General features: G+C 44.0%; 1 protein-coding gene across 1 annotated transcript in view; it reads right to left on the bottom strand.

Annotated features, from left to right (window-relative positions):
* RFX7 (regulatory factor X7) overlaps window positions 1-16,213 on the bottom strand; it is a 47,775-nt gene extending 31,562 nt beyond the window's left edge. The window contains 1 exon segment of the mRNA XM_065847581.2: window positions 15,825-16,213. Coding sequence (XP_065703653.1) covers window positions 15,825-15,970 — 146 coding nt within the window. The 5' untranslated portion in view covers window positions 15,971-16,213.
* Between the last annotated feature and the right edge of the window lie 1,613 nt (window positions 16,214-17,826).

The raw sequence follows: 17,826 nt of genomic DNA, 5'->3' as shown, positions 1-17,826 counted from the left end.
TGTTTGCCAGGCCTTTGTCTCCCAGGCACGGGCGGTATTTGGGTGTTGGTGGCAAGAGCTCTTGTTCCTGTGCAGTGTCCTCCTGCCTCTTTGCCTCTTGCAAAAACCCAGTTTGCTCCCGAGGAAAGCCAGCTACACTCCACTACTAAATACCAACAGTGACAGCTTCTGCAAAGCCATCTTCCTGAAAGCCACCTTAGGGAGGGTCATTATTAAACTGACCACACATCCTTCTGGAAACATTCAACACCTCTTCCACAACTCATCAGGCAACATTAAAAAAAAATACATTTACTTACTCTGCATGCTGTGAGGAACCACTCGATAAAAGGATTACCAACCCTATTACAGTAAGTGGTACTATCAGAAACGTACTATTATCGCATCCTTAGCACGACAAGCACTGTGTCCCAGCAGTGCCTGCAGGATTCAGCCCTTAATTCTTAATCTTACTGAATTAATGCTTCTCTTTCTTAGACTAACAGCTCTAAATATATCTTTATATAACCTTCCATTCAGAAGCACAAAGAAATGTTAAACTGGAGCCAAGGATCATCTAAGGAGAAAATTATGAAACAGCCGCCTATGTGTGCTGCTACTCAATTAACATCTTAACATATGCCATGTTACATTGTCTGGCTTGGCTCACGTTGATAAAGAAGTAAAATGGCTGTAAAAGCATTTCAATTAAATATTTAGAAAGCAGAGCTGCAAAAGGTTGAAACATGTTTGAATTAGTGAAATGATGACTATATGTACTGCTCAGCTAATGGAGTAAGAGCCTTTGCTAGCACGGGTTACAGAGAAAAGCAAGCACACCCAGCCCTGGCACCCCAGAGGCAGGACTCCCACCCTTCAGCAGGCGGGACCCAAAAATCAGGTGGCTTCTGATGCCACCTAGGGGCTCTGTCCCCACCTGCACTCCTCTGTTCCCTGGGGACAATGCCTTGTCACCCCTCAGGGACACGGCACTTGAACCTAGAGCAAACAGAAGCAAAACATTTAACAAAAGACAAATTAAATCTTCCAGTATTCAAATGCAGATGTATTCTTACTCCAGATAAAAGCTACAGGGACTGTAATTGCATCTTGGAAGCACATGATGTATCTTTATTTCCGTAGCGCATAGAAACAGCCAGAGTTGTGTCCACTGGCAATGCAGAAAAGTGTCCAACTCCCAGGCCTCAAAAAGTGAAAAAAGCAAGTATTCACCAATTTGTAAACATCGGCTCTTTCAGTGTGAAGGCAGACTCCAACTCAATCCAAGTCAAGACTCTTCTCGGCAGAATCAGGAAGCAACAAGCACAGCAAGCGGATAAAACAGTGCAACAAGGGTGAGCTGCAGCCATTTAACCTTCCCTGTAACCCAATCCACCTCCATCCACTTGCCAAAGAGAATAAGCCAGACCAGTTTCCCACCAGACACAAGGAGCAATGCTGCATCACAGAGCTGAAAAAAGTATTAGTTTAGCGTGCCACAACACTTGAGTTACTGCAGGTTAAAACTGGTCAAACACACTACTTCAACACTTATTACTAAAATAAATGCAATTAAAATATTTCATATAGGATACAGATTTAATCCTTTCACCTTTTCTGACACTATGATGATTTTATGAGTATTAAATAATACCAGCTATACAAATAGCTGAACAAAGAATGAAGATAAGGCTGCTAATGAAATGTCCAAGCCTCAAATGTAGCCCATTGTAAAGAACTGCCAAGAAATAATTAGCCAGCAGACATCAGAATACCTATGTCTGAAATTTAGGTCTATAAACATCTCTTTTAGCTCTCTGAAGAAATCTAGCTGTATTCAACACTAAAGGCTTGTTCCACAATTCTTAAAATAACTGGGAAGAACTTATAACAATCACACACTGCCAGGTGCTCTATTCCAGCTACAAGATAGTCATTTAAGTTTTGGAGGGTTTTTACATTTATTTGAATACAGTATTTTGCCATAAGTTACTTTAATGACAAAGAAAATGCTTTTATACAGTTCTCACCCTAGTTCTTTCAGCCTTGCTCTGAATTCAAATCAGTGCATATTGTTATATTCAGGCAGGACTTTCTATTCCAAGGATGCGATGTCCTCTGTACATTCTGTGGGGAGATAATACGACTTCAGAGGAGCTGCATCCTATATTTATTACTAACAATCTACATGGGGCACTGCAGGGCATTGTTCTAAGATCAGTCTGCAAGGATCAATTGCCTAGAAAGGCTAAAAACAAAAAGCACAGGGTGATCTCAACAAAATTACAAGAAAGACTGCTCGAGTTGGAACTTAACCTATGTTCCACTAAAAGCAAAAAAGAATGGATGCAGTCGCCAGATAGGCAGGTTTGTGGCTAAACGGCAAATCATCCATTGCAACGGCTCACATATTTCACAATGAAAACTTCTGGTTTTAAAACTAATTATGAAAAAAAAAAATACTGGTTGCTTCTGAATTCAGTCTACAGATTGCTAAAAGATCTGCTGTGGTATTTTCAGCCATGGTCAGCAGAGGTCTAACCACAACATTATTATTTAAGGTTAGTATTTCTACAGGGTCTGAACTGGAGATGCTATAAAGCATGATGAGATTTTTCTCAAGCCTTTGTCCCACCTAGCTCCAAGAAAGGACATCTAATGAAATTAAAGAAGCGACACTCCTCAGCAGCACTTAAAAATAAAAACCAGGTTGTGGGGGGGAGAAGCACAGCTACATTACACATGAGCACAAAGGTGTTTCACTTCCATGCCTGTGGAGCCCCCAGGATGAGTAGGAGGACGGCGGCACCTCACTGTGCGTCACAGCCTGCCCAGGGCACAGACCCAGCCCTCTGCTGGCCTTCCCTGCAGAAACGGTGGCTACAAACAGCTGAGGGCAAAGCGAAACAACACGCTCGCAAGAAGACAGGAATGGTTCTACACTCTGCTTACATTTAACAAGCACCCATAAACGTACAAATCTGTATAGGGTTGTGCTTCTTGCACAGTTACATGCAGCTCAGCTGAATCCACTATGAAAGCTTCCAGTGCAAGCAGCTCCACAGCAATGCTTTCCTACCACACGCGTTTCCCAATGCTAGCGCAGGTGCACGGATGGCAGATTGAAGCCTGCTGATAAAAGGTGTGTTTCTTCTTCATTTCTCATCGTTTCCTTTGACATCTCCATGACCCACAGCCATCCTAGTTACTTTCTGCTAAGAAACAGGTTTGTTACTGGTTGTACCACTTCTGCTCCAATCTCTGGATCTGCATTTCTGCTCCTCCTCCCTTTTCTCCCACGGCTGTCCAGCACAGAGCTCCTCTGCACCCTTTTTTTTCCACTTGAAGAGGAACCTGTACCGCAGTGCTGACCTTGGTAACTCCCAGGGGATGCAATCCTTGCAACCTCTTAGGCTTCCCCATGCTGAGTAATGCTCTGAGTATCCACAAACACCTTCCAAGCATCTTCCTAGTAAAATGGTCACTTTTTTGTACTAGATGGACATGAAAAGGCAACTTCTTTTCCTGACCTGCGCCACGCTTCTCACTGGCACATCCCATAACCCTACTCCAGTCCTTGACTTTTTTGTAGAGGTGTAAAATCTAAAAGCTGAATGTATTCAGGATGAACATGGTACTGCTGCCTGATGGTGACAGTCATACAGCCTCCCATCTCAAAAAATTCCTCCCTCTTGTTCAGCTGCCACACGTTCTTTCAGGCCTCCATCCTTCAGCCTTGCACCTGTATCGTGGGGCATCTCTCACTCATCTCTGCTTACAGGCTTTGACCCACGCCGGGCACAGAGACCGTCTGGTCTCTGTAAATACGAATCTGCAAGCAGTCAGAAGTCTCTTGCCTACCTTCAAGGTCTGTTCATCAGATACTACAGTAGTATAAACCATAAGTTTGCCAGCCTATGTTTCTGGGGGTAAAAATAATAATCCTACTGGTATCTTTTAAAACATTTTTGGTCCCCAAACTAAGATCTTCAGAAAAACTGCAAACATGTGCTACTCCAATTCTCAAGGATCTAGTTTGGGAAGTTTGAGTTCCCCTTGTCTGCAACCCAGGTGAACTTTAGTTTACTTTGCAGACTCAAGAGCTTGTCTAAACCTGTAAGCTGCACTTGCTTAAAATTAAAGCTGCACAAAATTTAATTAAGTTAAAGCCATGTCAGTTCATACCTACATGCATCTATTTCAGTTTGCAGCTAGAGAGCCGAGTTTGAACACAGCTGCCCTCGCTCCTAGGTGGTAGCTTAACTGTGTCCAACTAGCATCTTGCACGAGCCTGCACTGCAGGACCAGGTGCTGAAACCCAAGATACATTTGCCAGCTCTTTGGCTGAGGCAACCAGCAGGCCTGTGCAGCTTCACAGCGGCCAGAGCAGACAATTCCACTGCCAACGATGCATAAACTACAAGCGTGGGGCAGACGAGAACCATCCACTCAGTCACTTCACTCCTCCACTGCTAGGCTGCCTCTGCAGCCACGATGAATGAACAAGCAAGTCTATCAGATTATTTCTTTCCTCTAAAACCTAATTTATTAATGGAAATTATGACCAGCACTGAATCTCCGTCTCCTTGGAACAAAGTGCAATGTACGCAGCCAGTTCATTGCAGGCAGCCTGTGCTACGCTTGGCTTTGCCAGCCTATCCTACCTCTGTAGGCAACTTAGTGGGGACACGACCAAAAAACTGGAGAATTTCGCCCTTTTCTTCTCAAGTATCATACCTACTTTGCAGGTAAAATGTTGTCCATAAGCATTTTGATACTTATTTTTAAAGCTTTCATGGTTTTCTTTTAAAAACATAGCAGAGCGGATGTGACCTGCCTTCATGTCAGGTACTGAAGCCACAGCCATGCAGGTCACTGAGTTTAGCACCCTAGTAAGACAATTTGTAGAACACCTGCACGGATTCTTTATTATAATATGTCCATTTCAGACATCCCCAGGATGTTATACCACAACTTACTTAGTAAAGCGCTCAGAAACAGAAAAGGCTTTCTTTGATTAAAGAACAGATTTCAGAAAAACTGCATTAAACTTCTGACTTTCCAAAAATCGTAGCACCAGCGAATTATATTTAAGATAGATGTAGACAGAAAGGTACTAAACCAATATTCCCGAAGAGATAAGTGCACTGTTAAAATTCACCTGTAGGCTGCAGCACGTAGCTGGCTCACATCTTTCAGCACCTAACAATTTACTGATCTATGCTTGTATGAAAGTTTCACACTAATGTTACCCACAACTACTTGTCTGATGGGTCTTTCCAGGAGGAGACATTGTCTGAAAGCAGTACGGAATTGATCAGCCTGGATTTTAATTTCTGTGAACCACATCATGCGTAAACATGCCAGTGGGAGAGCAGATGTTTGCATTAAGGGAATGAAAATGTCTTTTCCTGATTATTAACGCAGTTTGATTTCCATTTTCAAGGTGAACTATATGCTGCTTTGCCACTCCCTTACTAAGCATCTGAACTATCAAGTCAAAACTGCAGCTCGCCTTTCCAAGTTTGATGAATTTAGGAAGGACCATCTCTTCCAGAAGAATACAATCTACTCGAGCTATCTCCTGATCCTACATTGGGCCTAATTTGCCACAAAGCTACTGGTATTTGAAGTATTCAGTGGTAACTAAGAACTCTTCTGAAGTAGCAAGAATCACCATGAAATGACAAATAATTATTAGGTGCCATGCTGCAAACACCCATTATAAATATTTTCACCCTGAACATCTGGAGCTATTGACTGACAACATCCCAGTACACACATGTGTCTAAGTGTTCACAGAGAGACAGGACTTCCACACACTAAACCACTGTACACACAATCTAAATTTTATTTTTAATTAACCCACAAGTTTCACCAACTTGAACATACAAATGATGCTACATGAACCTCACTTTCTCAATCCCTCCAAGTGAAGTAAGCATCTAGCAAGGAAAAGATGCAGTCCACGGGGATATCTGCAATGAAAGGTAAACAGGGACTGCTTAAACTTATTAGTACAAAACAAAACATTACCTTGTTTTTCATGTTTATTCTCAGTCTGAGAGATCAATAGTATTACAGGTTTTTTAGCCATTATTAACCAGGAAAATTGACTACTCATAGTGGACATTCAGGTACATATCTACAGGGTAATCAGACACCCAGCTGCTACTTGGAAGTAAGGAATAACAGAGAGTTGTCTGAATATTTTCATGGATCAGAGACTTATTTATGTAGTTTACCTAATCTTCAGGATCAGCATTTTAGCTTTTTTTTGCATGATAAAATGATAATTTATGAGATTAATTTTTACCCAAAATTTCACTCTAAGCTGCATTTAGACATACTTTTGTCCAACGTAATTAAACGCACACAAACTAGCATTTCCAAATTACTGTAAAAAGAAATATGTCTTGAGCACATTTGTTGATTACTTGGGATTTTTTTATTTGATTCAGTAAGCTATCTCTAGTTGTTAAATACAACTGATGGTTTCTGTTCAAAATATCCCATTCCACACTTTTAGAATTAGACCCATCAATCCCACTTCATTCACTTGTTGAATGGAAGATGCAAATACACTTTTCTCTTGGCTGCCAATTAATTTCTCAACTTTTTATGAGTTAATCATTGAACTATACCACTGGAATCACGCATAATGAAGGTAATTCTGCAGAAGAGCCTCCTGGAGCCAAAAGCTGGCTTAGCTCTTCAGCACACTGTGGTTCCAGGTGTGCAGCTTGCTATTACTGCCAGTGAGTAATTTAACTGTCTTTTAAATATCAGCTAATTTATTTCGTTTACATGACCACTAATAGCAATGTAGGGCCTAATACAGCTTGTTGTTTAAAATGCTAACAGGCTTAATTAAAAAAAAAATCAAGCCATAAAGAAAACAGGCACATTTCTTACATACCCTTATGAAAGGAACACCATACTTTGCCAGAGGTTGGATAAAAGGTTCCTGTGGCACCGGCTCTTAAGTCCTGCAAGACTATTTCCAAACTATTTTTGGCCTTTGCTTCAGAGAGCCCCATGGCAGCAGAAAGAGCTGCAGCTTTCAGGCAAGGGCTGTGTGCCGGCTGGCTGACCTCGACCTTTGTGTAATCAGCACCAGGATCACAGAGCGATCATTTACCTTTCACTGAGAAACACTGTGAGAAGCACAGAGCACCTGAATATGAGGATAACATGGGAGACGGCGGCTGTAGGCAGAGGATGCTGTGTAAGTACCAGGAGGCACAGCTCATTTCAGCAGGGCACCCGTCCCTTGGGGGACACCCACACCACAATGCCCAAGCAGAAGCCTCAAGTGCCAATTCCAGGTTGCCTCCAGAAGCACCTTGCCCAGCTCTTCCCTTGGCTTAATAAGCCTCCAAGTCTCTCGAGTACTTTTCTCCACTGAATTAGCAATAAAACTAGCATGTGGTTCTGGATGATGGAGTTGTCTCTATTTTTAAAAAGCACTTAAAATTCCATCCACGAAAAAAATTAAATAAACATTAAAACTTTTCAATTTACAGACTTCAAACAGTTACCACTTGTGGTAGTGAGTAACTGTCTTTTAAGTCTGTATTTTAATAAAGCACACAGGAGTATTTTCACTGAAGTTACAAAGACTACTCTTAAGTATTTTCAGGTGATTTCTAAACAAGGGCAAGAAGAAGGTGAGGAAAATGCATCAGAACAAATTGCCCACCTTACTATCCGGTACATCTTGCTCACAAGCTAATTCTTGTTTGTCCGAAGGTTGCTTGAGGTAGACACTGCCACGCAACCTCATACTAAGAAGAAGTTCCAATAGTCTGTATCACTGACAGTTTTAAAAATAATTTAAATCACTGCTTTAAAGGTTACCAAAGTAATGAACTGTAATTCTTGCTGTTCCATGCAAACCAACTTTTTAATTGACAGGAGTCCCAACAACCTTATAATGGCACTTAGGAATCTTTGACTGGGAAACACGGATTGCCTCCATGCCTGTGAGATCATCCATCAAAAAAGACTGCAATAAATCACAGACTTTGACATTTAACCTTTAATTTCCTCTTGGGGGGAGATACAAAGATGCTTCATTTAACAAATGAGTTCTTCCCAGGAACAAGACTTTCTTCCCAAACTTGAAGTACCTGACAATGAGTAAGTGATACCATCCCTAGCCAGCTCCAGGGAAAAACTAAGCAGGACCCCTCGCTCTGGAGCACAGGTACACCCTGAGAGACCCTGTAGACACATCCCCGCCTCTGCAATCACCACGCACTGTGTCCCGCAGTGTGTTTAGAGGTTATAATCAGAAAAAAATAAGAGCTCTGAGCGCTACGTAAAGACCCATCCTGGGTCCCACCTGCAGCAACACCCGGCCTCTCCACCCTCCGACTGGTACAATGCTGTTGCAGCAACCACAAGCAATTGAAAACAAGCAACAGGGAAAATACTGGGAAGTTTTGAATGTTTTTTCCACTGTCTTAATGATTAAACATTCAACAACAGAAAACACTTGGCAGCTTACTGAAAGCCTGTTGATGGCACAGCAGCCGATAACAAGCATCCTACTTGATGACAGATAATCCTTTTTCCATTAAATCAAGAAAGCATTAAAATTGAGATACCAGCTAACTCCACTTAGAATAAAACAAAACACACCCTCAAAATTCCCAAAGATCTGAGGGAACACAAAAAAACACCCCAGTGCTTTCAGAATTTTTAGATTTTTTTGGAGGATTCTTCTCACTGGCTTGAAAGTACCAATTTGTGCTGGCCTTCTGGTTGGGCTCTTTCTGGATGACAGAGCACTCGCTGCATTTTCATCTATTCAATTTACCTTTTGAATCACCTACTGATAACTTTTCAAACATGCAGTCCAGCATTCTATCTGGACTGCTTCAGAGGCAAGCTAGAAAGCTACCTTCACCTCCTCGCCTTCACAGTTTAAAAATAAGAAGTTCCTTTTTTGTCTATGAGGTTTTGAAATATTAGATATTAGAAAGACTTGAACCAAAAATCCAAATTTGGATCCTGAATTTTGCAGCTCTGGCCTCTCTCCAAATACTTCTGTTTGGCAAGCGGCAGAGTGGAGTAACAAGAGAAGGCAACATACATAAGTTATAGGATCTGCATAAAAACATTAAGCTCAACCCCTGCTCTCAAAACTACACATAACACACAAACACAAAAAGACTAACAAAACCACACCCAGCCCCAATTAATTAAAAGGTTAATCAGTACTTCAGTAGAAATCTGATCACTCAAACCTGAACATTTCTGCCATCTCACCCAGTTACAGTATTTTTTCTGATTAACTTATACGGCACCCAGAAAATTGGGGGGGGGGGGGGGGGGGTGTTCTAAATGTTCTTTTCAGGTAGATGTCTGGACTCCCACTCGCCAATGGCATCCACACACACACAAATCAAACAGAACTGTCCTAAATGGCAAGCGACCCAGCTATGGAGGCCTGGGATGACACTGCTGCAATTCTGTTCTTATTAAGAGCTCATTAGAAATGCTGCTCTGAATCACGATGTCACACCGTCTGACTTACTTCAACGGAGGGAACTCCTGCAGTGGAAATGTTTATGAAACAAGGAATTACATGTTTGATGCTGGAAAGTCAACAATTTAATGCACCCCTATGCATTTTAAATAAACAGCAGTAAAACTTAGCCAAACCTTTTATTACTTGAATAGTGTTTTTTTCTTCTCATATACTTTATTAGATCCTATTGTTTCAAGAAACACAGACAAACAGAACCCAGGAGCAAGAGTGAAAAAATCCACTCTTCCTAAAAGCACATTTACAAAGATCTTTTTTCTGCAAAGCTATTCCATCCAACTCAGCGCCAGGATATTCAATAAAACCTCAACTCCATTCTCAAAAGGTTACATAAAGGTTAGCGTTCATTTTATCCAGGTTTATTTTCTAACCTTGTAAAAATGCCTGTGGACCAAATTGGCTTCCACACCTGCTGACCTAGAAACTCTACCACTGTGGTGGCCGTGCCCCGGTTTGGGAAGTTGCTTCTCCTCCCACGCCGATCTGGCAGTGCCGGCTGCTGACCTGCCCGCTCCCACACGGGTACAGCTTCCCCACCAGCAACAGGAGGCATTTCAGCAGGGAACAGCATATGCTTTTTTAAGCCACTTTGGTGAGAAGCAATTCTTCCATGGGGGCTTCCCTCCAAAAGGAGGGTTACTTCCATACAGGAATGTGTGGTCATATATAAAGGGTGTACCTGGACCTTCTTCAAGAGAATGGAAGATCTCCAAAACAACCCACGGAGGGGACACAGCGGCCATCCTCCAGGAAAATAAATCAAGTTGAAAAAAATGACAAATGGTGCAGGATTTATTTCGCCCAGTTCGAGAGATCTGCACCACAGATGGTTTGGCCCTGGCACACAGTTTAGAATTTGTTTATAGTAAAAGGAAATCAGGCAAATAAAGTGATCGGATGGATTGTTTTATGGAAACGTCTTCTCTAGGAGATGGCCCTCACCTCAGAAGTGCATTTTTCTCCACAATGGCTACAAAGGAGCTACCTTGACCAACTTGTACAGAAACAGACGGAGCCAAATGAAACAAATTCCACTTTCTGTTCCTATCCATTTGGGGAAGCAGAGTGTGAAGCAGAATGACATGCTGCTAAATGCTCTGCCCAAGGAAGCCTGACCTCCCCTGAAATCATCAAGAACTACTCTAAAATATGGGCCACAGCTCAATTTTTTCCCACATATTCAACTGCTTATATACCACACCGGGAAATACATTCAGGACAGGCAAGTCTCACCATCACCTGTGAACAATGGAACCATAAAGCCAGGGAAAACTGGCTTAGGGACAAGAAATTTTTGCAGTTTTACACGGGATCTCTTAGCCAAGAGCCTCAAAGCACTTTTTCAAAGGAGGTAAACACATTTCTGACATTACACAGACTTAGTGAAGTGAGCGCAGCCTGTATGCCTGTCAATGATAATTATTAGTTTTTCCTCACAATAGTTAGTAGTCTGTTATTGAAGAATTACAAGCTTTGTTTCCCATCTCCAACAATGAATTAACCAGGATGAAGGAGGCAATAGCGGCTGGTGCATTTCGGGCTGGAGACACAGAATAACCACAAAGAGTCTGCAATCAGTTACAAGAATCTTTAAGTTCTCCAGTCAATTTTAACAAAATATAGAGGTTTTTTGCTTTGCTCTTATTCCCTTTCTCCCTCTCCTCAGCTACAGAAAATTGAAAAAGAGTAAATGCAGATGGACTGGTCTACAGATTAAACCAAACTGACTCAAAGAAATCTGAGTTGTTAAAAATACATAAAGGGTGCTGCAGGAATTTCAACCACAGAAGAAAACTACCAGAAAGGTGCTTGCACCTGCATTTGCAAAGAGCCTGAAATACATACCCCTAGAGCTTCTCTCTTCATTGTCAGGTATTCTGTTGAAAATATCAAGGCTATTGATCATTTTTTCTGCTGACCTAACCATACAAATAAGTAGCAATTCCTATTATGAAAAATCTCAATGGCATTTCCCAAATCGTGGAACATTTGCTCTTCCAACAGCTAAGTGACGATCCACACTTGCTGACAATGCCTAATGAGGAGTGATGGATGTGATTGCGGGAGGAAGCAGGAATTACTTAAGTCATAAGAAAGAACAGAGTCTTCCAAAAATTGAAAATACTGGTGTTAGAAATAGCTAATTTGGTTTTCTAGCATGATACCAAGAGCCCAGAACAAGGGCACAAGTCATGTCCTACTCCCCCTTCAAAATGAAACAAACAGGGCCTTAGGACACATAATTTTGGCACTGTGCAGTCTAGCTCATGTGGTTTTCCAGTACAACTTCTAGCTAGAAGAGTGATTTGAGGACAAAAATTATGGATCCGAAACCCACATCCACATCCAGCTGAAATGTCTGCAAAAGCAATGGTTTGTCTTTGCCACTCCATGCCACCTGGTCTTCAGCTTGGTTTACACATGAGCTATTGGGGAGGGGGAGGAGAGAAATTAATCTCTCAAGCAGAATTATTATATTCAAATTCTAACAGATGCCTTTGGGACAAAAAGAGCCAAGAGGTAGGCAAGGTGAAAGAAGCTGAGGCCAACCCGCACACAGATGCAAGCACGAGATCACTATTTACAACAGTAAACAAGTTCTCATGGAGGAATCATCACCAGTTACTCACAACAGTGAGCAGGAAAACAAAGGCATCCATTCCTACAGTGTTCGCTGCTACAGACTGGATTTTAGATTAAAACAGTGAGCAGAGGGATTAAATTGCCTAGAATTGTTGGTCTTTTTCTTTCACGCCAGCAAGAGCAGACCCTCAGGCGACACCTTCCTCCCTCGGTCATCTCCGCACCTCAGTCCTTGTCCCACACTGCTTCTATGTACAAACATAACTGGCTGTCTTCAGCCACAAGATATTCTTTGGCAACTTAATGTAATATTGAGTAGACTGTGTCTTCACCACCACGTGTTTGTGTACAGAAACATCATATACAAATAACACATGTTTGGAAATACAGTACCCTCACCCGAAGGAAATAATTGAAACCCCATTAGTCTATAGGCTCAGACAGCTGACTGGAGAGGTTTTCCCGCCTCAGGCTCTAACGTCTGGACAAAAAGCTATTAATAAATATGAAAGCTTTAATGAATCTAGAGGGAAATAAAATCAGCCAGACTAAGGCCCAGTGGCCAGCCAAGACCAGGGCAACTTGCAAACCCACCCAACCTGACACTAATCAGCCCGGCTGGGCTTCCAAAGACGTGTTCTCCCGTCTAGACTGCTAATCTGTCAATGGGAAAAGACATCTAATATTATTTCTGCCTGTTTCATTGACACCGTAAGAACACATCTGACTGCCTCAGCAACTCATGTACGCAACATGAAACAAAAACAGACACCACTTTGCTGGATGGGTACAAGTAGGGCAGACAGGAAAGAAATACAGTTAGACAGTGATGAACTTCAATTATTGTAACCAAACAGCAGTTAAATACCTGTATGTGATATTACAATGCAAATAAATACGTCCTGATTTGTTTTTACAAACAGCTAAGTAACTCTTATCTTCTCCACCTCAGTCCAAACTAATGGTCAGTTTATATGCAAAAAAAAAAAAAAAAAAAGACAAAAAACACAAACCAAACACAAAACCCAGATTGGACTCCTAACAAGCACATTTTTAAGTCTTCAGTACATATGTCAGCCACGTCTGCAATTTTAACCAGCAGGACTTAACCTGTTTTTTCATTTTAGGGCACTCAACATGTTCACAATTACTCGAGCTACTTCTATCAAACTACATTTCAATTTAATAAACAGAATAAATTAAGTGTGAGTTGAGATAACAAGTAACTCATTGTTCCATGCGAGGTCTGCATCACACACTATATTTATATTCGTCTGTAGAGCAGAAGGACAAGCACAGACTTGTTTGTGATCCTCAAGTCCAGTATTTCAGTAGCTGCTATATTTTGCTATACTACTGTTTTCATTGACAAGACAATTGGAAAACTGAAACCATTCTTCAAAAAAAAAACACAACCAGAAAACAACGAACTAAAAAACATCCAGTATGCACAAACCTGTAGGAAGAAAGAGGTGGGGGGCGGAAACAATACGGAAGAGTACTAATCTAGATGTGCTAAATGCTTTGGGAAGCAGAGGAACTGAACACGCCAACCTGCCAGCAGACACAACCAGCGGGGCAGGGGAAGAGCAGAGGAAGAGGAGGGGAGGCAGAAAAGAGGAAGCTCTCTCTGCACATTACACCTCGTCCCTGTTAACAACAGAACACTGCCATTTTCACAAGCAGCCTTCCACCATCTCTCCCACTGTTTATGCATCACCAGCACACAGCACCTGCCGAACAGAACCGCAGATCCAAACGGCAACTACAGGAGACTTTCCACAGTTTACTCCAAGCGTGGAATGCACGACTTCCCTGGCAATGCTCCTCATCCTTGCTGCTCGCAAACAACCACCGCATCTATGTGAAGATGCAAATTAACATTAAACTCCAGCTTGAAATGAAGACCGCTTGATTGCAATACAGAAACACAGAATTTCTAGTGGTTCCAGACAAAAGATTTTAAGGTATCAAAGAAAAGGTTTTATTATAAAAAATAATCTTATCTTCAAACACCGCATTTCACCAGTATAACCTGCAGGGAAGGGATACTGCCTGCAAGCAGCAAGGAAGTGGCAACATAGTGCAGGAAGTGAGTTCCAGGGAGGAACAGTCCTGCAGAGGAGAGGAACGGCTGTCAGAGTAGCAGGAGACAGGGCTGCAAGGTGCTGCCAACACCTCTGCTGGTCACAGGCACTTGGCAACAGGACAGCCACTTACACCCCCAAAGCGCTGCATTCCTTTGTACCCAGTGCAGGCTCGAGCTACTCATCAAGTTTACCTGAATTAAATCAGCAGCTTTCATCTAAAAGGTTAACATACACTCTCTTTTTCTTTGAAAAGAAAACCCATAATAAAAGCAGAGGTTTTACTTAGTAGCCATTTTGTCTTCAACTTGGACATGATACCTAATCTGAATGCAATGTAAACACGCTCTCTGAGGCTCATTTCCAAACAGCACGTTCATGGAAAGAGAAGAAAATACAAAAAGACCACCACTGAATACCATAATAAATTAGGAGGGTGTGAAGACTGTGTGATCTAAACAGACAGGAAATTCTGCAGTTTGTATTCCTTCTCTGGGTCACATTGCAGAGAAAACCAAAACAAAAGGTAGCAAGTGTAGATTAAGGACAATGAATTAAAAACAGCCAACAACCAAACAACAAATGCAAATTCAGTATGCCATACAATAAAAGAATCTGAAGGAAAAATTATATTTAGATTCTTTATTTCATAGTTACATCAATCCAACCATAAAATCTAACTGTAATATGGAGCAATATGCAAGCTAGGTCGGTATGTTCTTATGAGGATGAGCACATGTATGTAAACATATATATACTATGTATATATAAAGGAAAACATTACATATGAGCAACCTATATTTATAACTCCCAACTTTCACAATACTTTACCAACCCCCTCAGCCAAAAGCAGTTTTTAAAAACATACAGAAAATATAAATGCTACAACAGGCTCTTACAGATATTATTTTAAAAGTAGAATATTTTATTTGCAGGGCAAGCTAAGCTCAATCTACCTCCCCCAAATATTCTTAAATAAAATGTTGGTTTACTATTAATTTTGTTTCTATTTTTAGAAAAACAAAACGGATTCCTGTGCAGAAACTTGCAAACCACCATCACAAGTTTCTGCCAAAATTGCATTTCAATTGCCAGACTGGAAACTCAGAAGCATAGAGGTTTACAGGAAGGCTGGAAAAACGCACCCTTACTGCAACACTCTGCATTCCTTGCTGCATCAACATTGTGCTGGAGGATCTCATGTGAATGTCAAAAAAAACCCCAAAGGTAAAAACAGAGTGCCGTATAGGATGCCGAGTAATTAAAATGCCTCCAGCAGGTGAGCCTGCGCCCGCCCGCCCGCCCGAGGAGAGCCGCTCCGCAGCTCCCATTATCGCCGAGCACACGGAGGCTGCCTGGCTGCCTCACGCCTGGAAAATAACAAGTACCGGGCACGGCAGCAGCCGCGCGCCCCGGCCCGCCCAACCGGCGCACCTGACCGCGGCCACGCGTGTTTTCCGCGCGGAGGGGTGGCAGGCGGTTCCGGGCGCAGCTCCGCGCTTCCTGGCACAAAGGGGCCGCGCCCCCCCCGCGCCCGCGCAGCGCCCCCACCCCCGCTCCGCTCCCCCCGTGCACCCGAGCGAGCGCCGGCCCGGGGCGCAGCGGGGCCCGGCCCTTACCAGATGGAGCTGCGGATCTTGTGCTGCAGCGCGCTGGCCTCGCAGCCCTGCAGCCCCGGCACCAGGGCCGGCAGGGCCCCGCCGGGCGCGGGGGTGCCGGCCAGCCGCCGCGGCGGCTGCCCCTCCGGCTGCTGCTCCTCGGCCATGGGGACGCGGAGCGGCGCTGGGCGCACTAGGCCTCTGCCGCAGCCCTTGAGTGAGTCGCCTTCCCCCGCTGCCCGGGGGACATCACGGGCGGAGAGCCGAGCCGCGTCCCGCCGCTACGCCGCAGGATGGCGAGCCCAGCCCTCGGCAAGGCGCATGGCGGCCCGGCCGCCGCCCCCGCGCAGGGTCGCTCCGCGCTACCCCGTTTCGCAGCACCTGGCCCGGCCCGCCCCGCGCCGCGCCGCCGCCGCTCCTCGCCCCGCGGCCGCCGTGCCCGCCCGGGCGCCGAGTGCGCAGGCTCGGCGCTGCCCGAGCAGACGGGCCGCCCCGCGCCGCCGCCGGGGAGGGGGCCGGGGCCGGGGGCGCGGCCGGCGGTGGCGAGCCGGAGCCGGGGAGGTGGGGGCGGCCCCTCCAATAGCCCCGGGCCGCGGCCTGCGGGCCCCCGCCGCGGGGTGGTGGGCTCCTCCCGGAGCGGCCCGACTCTGCGGGGGTGGCCCCCGCTGCGCGCTGGCGGCGAAAATAACACATACGTGTGTGTGTGTACGTTTTTTATAGATAGAGATATATATAATACACGTAGATGTGCATGATTTACACAGGGTGCACAGAGCTGATCTGCGCACTGAGACACGTGAAGCTGCGGCAGCATTACATCAGCGGGCTGCACCGCAGCCGCCCGGCTCCTCCCGGGTGCTCCTGCGCCTTTCCCGGCCTCACACCTCGGGCAGCGCTCCTGAAGTGCTTGTTTGTTAAAAAAAAAATAATTCCTCGGTGCTCACACGACCCTGAGGAAGGCAGCCATGGCACGGCGTGGGGGCAGGGCCACCCCTTGTCCTCCGCCTTCCTGTGTGTCCCCTGCACATCAGTGGGTCGGTGGTGCCATTAGTCCCACGGGCCTTGACCCCCAGCTTTCATGAACAGCACAGGCGGCTCAGCCTCCCCCTGTGTTGCCCCTTTTTTCCCAATCGCTGCAATTCTGGTAGCATTCTGATGGGAATTCACAATTGTTGGGCTCAGCCCACTGGGGCAGCACATGGCAAAGGGATGGAGGTGCAGGTACCCTTCCTGACAGTGGTACGCAAGGAAGGAGGACTGACCTCCGTAGGCTGATCATAGATGTGGGCCTGAAGATGACTAATAATGTAAATACACACATGGAGACATGGCACTGCTAAATTTAGGAGATGAGTATTTGTAAATCACTATGTCACCAACCAAAGAGAGACTTCAAAAATACATCTTTGCTTAAGTTTCCACTGCTCCAAAATCGGAACATTAATGGCTATGACAATGATGATTTTCTTCTCCTTATAAGACCTCTCATCAGAATCACAAAAACTAAGCTCTCTTGTTCCTGCCTCCTGTTAAAAGCATTTTTTAAATTTAATTTAAAATTTCTGAAGGGCATAAAAAAAAAAAGAGAAAAATACAAGTAAAAATTGCAATCAGAAGTAAACAGAAAAAAGTAATCCATTTAAAATCCCTAACTGGTATGCTTCTTGCAGGAAAACTACATCAATAAGCATGTTAACTGGCACAGAAGACAGAGGTGGATGTCCTTGGTGATGTTTTCTAGTTTTGTGGCAATTTCCACCTAATACCAATAGTATCAACACAGCCAGGGTTCAGGGTTGCCTCTGTTGAGATCTTTTGTTGGACCCTGTGGCATCTGATTGTTCAGAGCTTAACCCATGGGGATCCCAGACCTAAAAACGTTCTGGCCAGTGTGTGTATCAGTCCCAGACTAAAATCAAGGGGCCTACACATCAGAATAAAGTTCAACAGATGTGCATCATAGTCACAGGGTAATAGTCTATTACAATAAATTGAAAAAATATACATCATTTCAGTGTTGCTT

This window comes from Patagioenas fasciata, chromosome 12, assembly GCF_037038585.1.
Source record: "Patagioenas fasciata isolate bPatFas1 chromosome 12, bPatFas1.hap1, whole genome shotgun sequence".
Taxonomy (NCBI): domain Eukaryota; kingdom Metazoa; phylum Chordata; class Aves; order Columbiformes; family Columbidae; genus Patagioenas; species Patagioenas fasciata.
The sequence above is the reverse complement of the archived record's forward strand: the minus strand, read 5'-3'. Positions and strand labels throughout refer to the sequence as shown.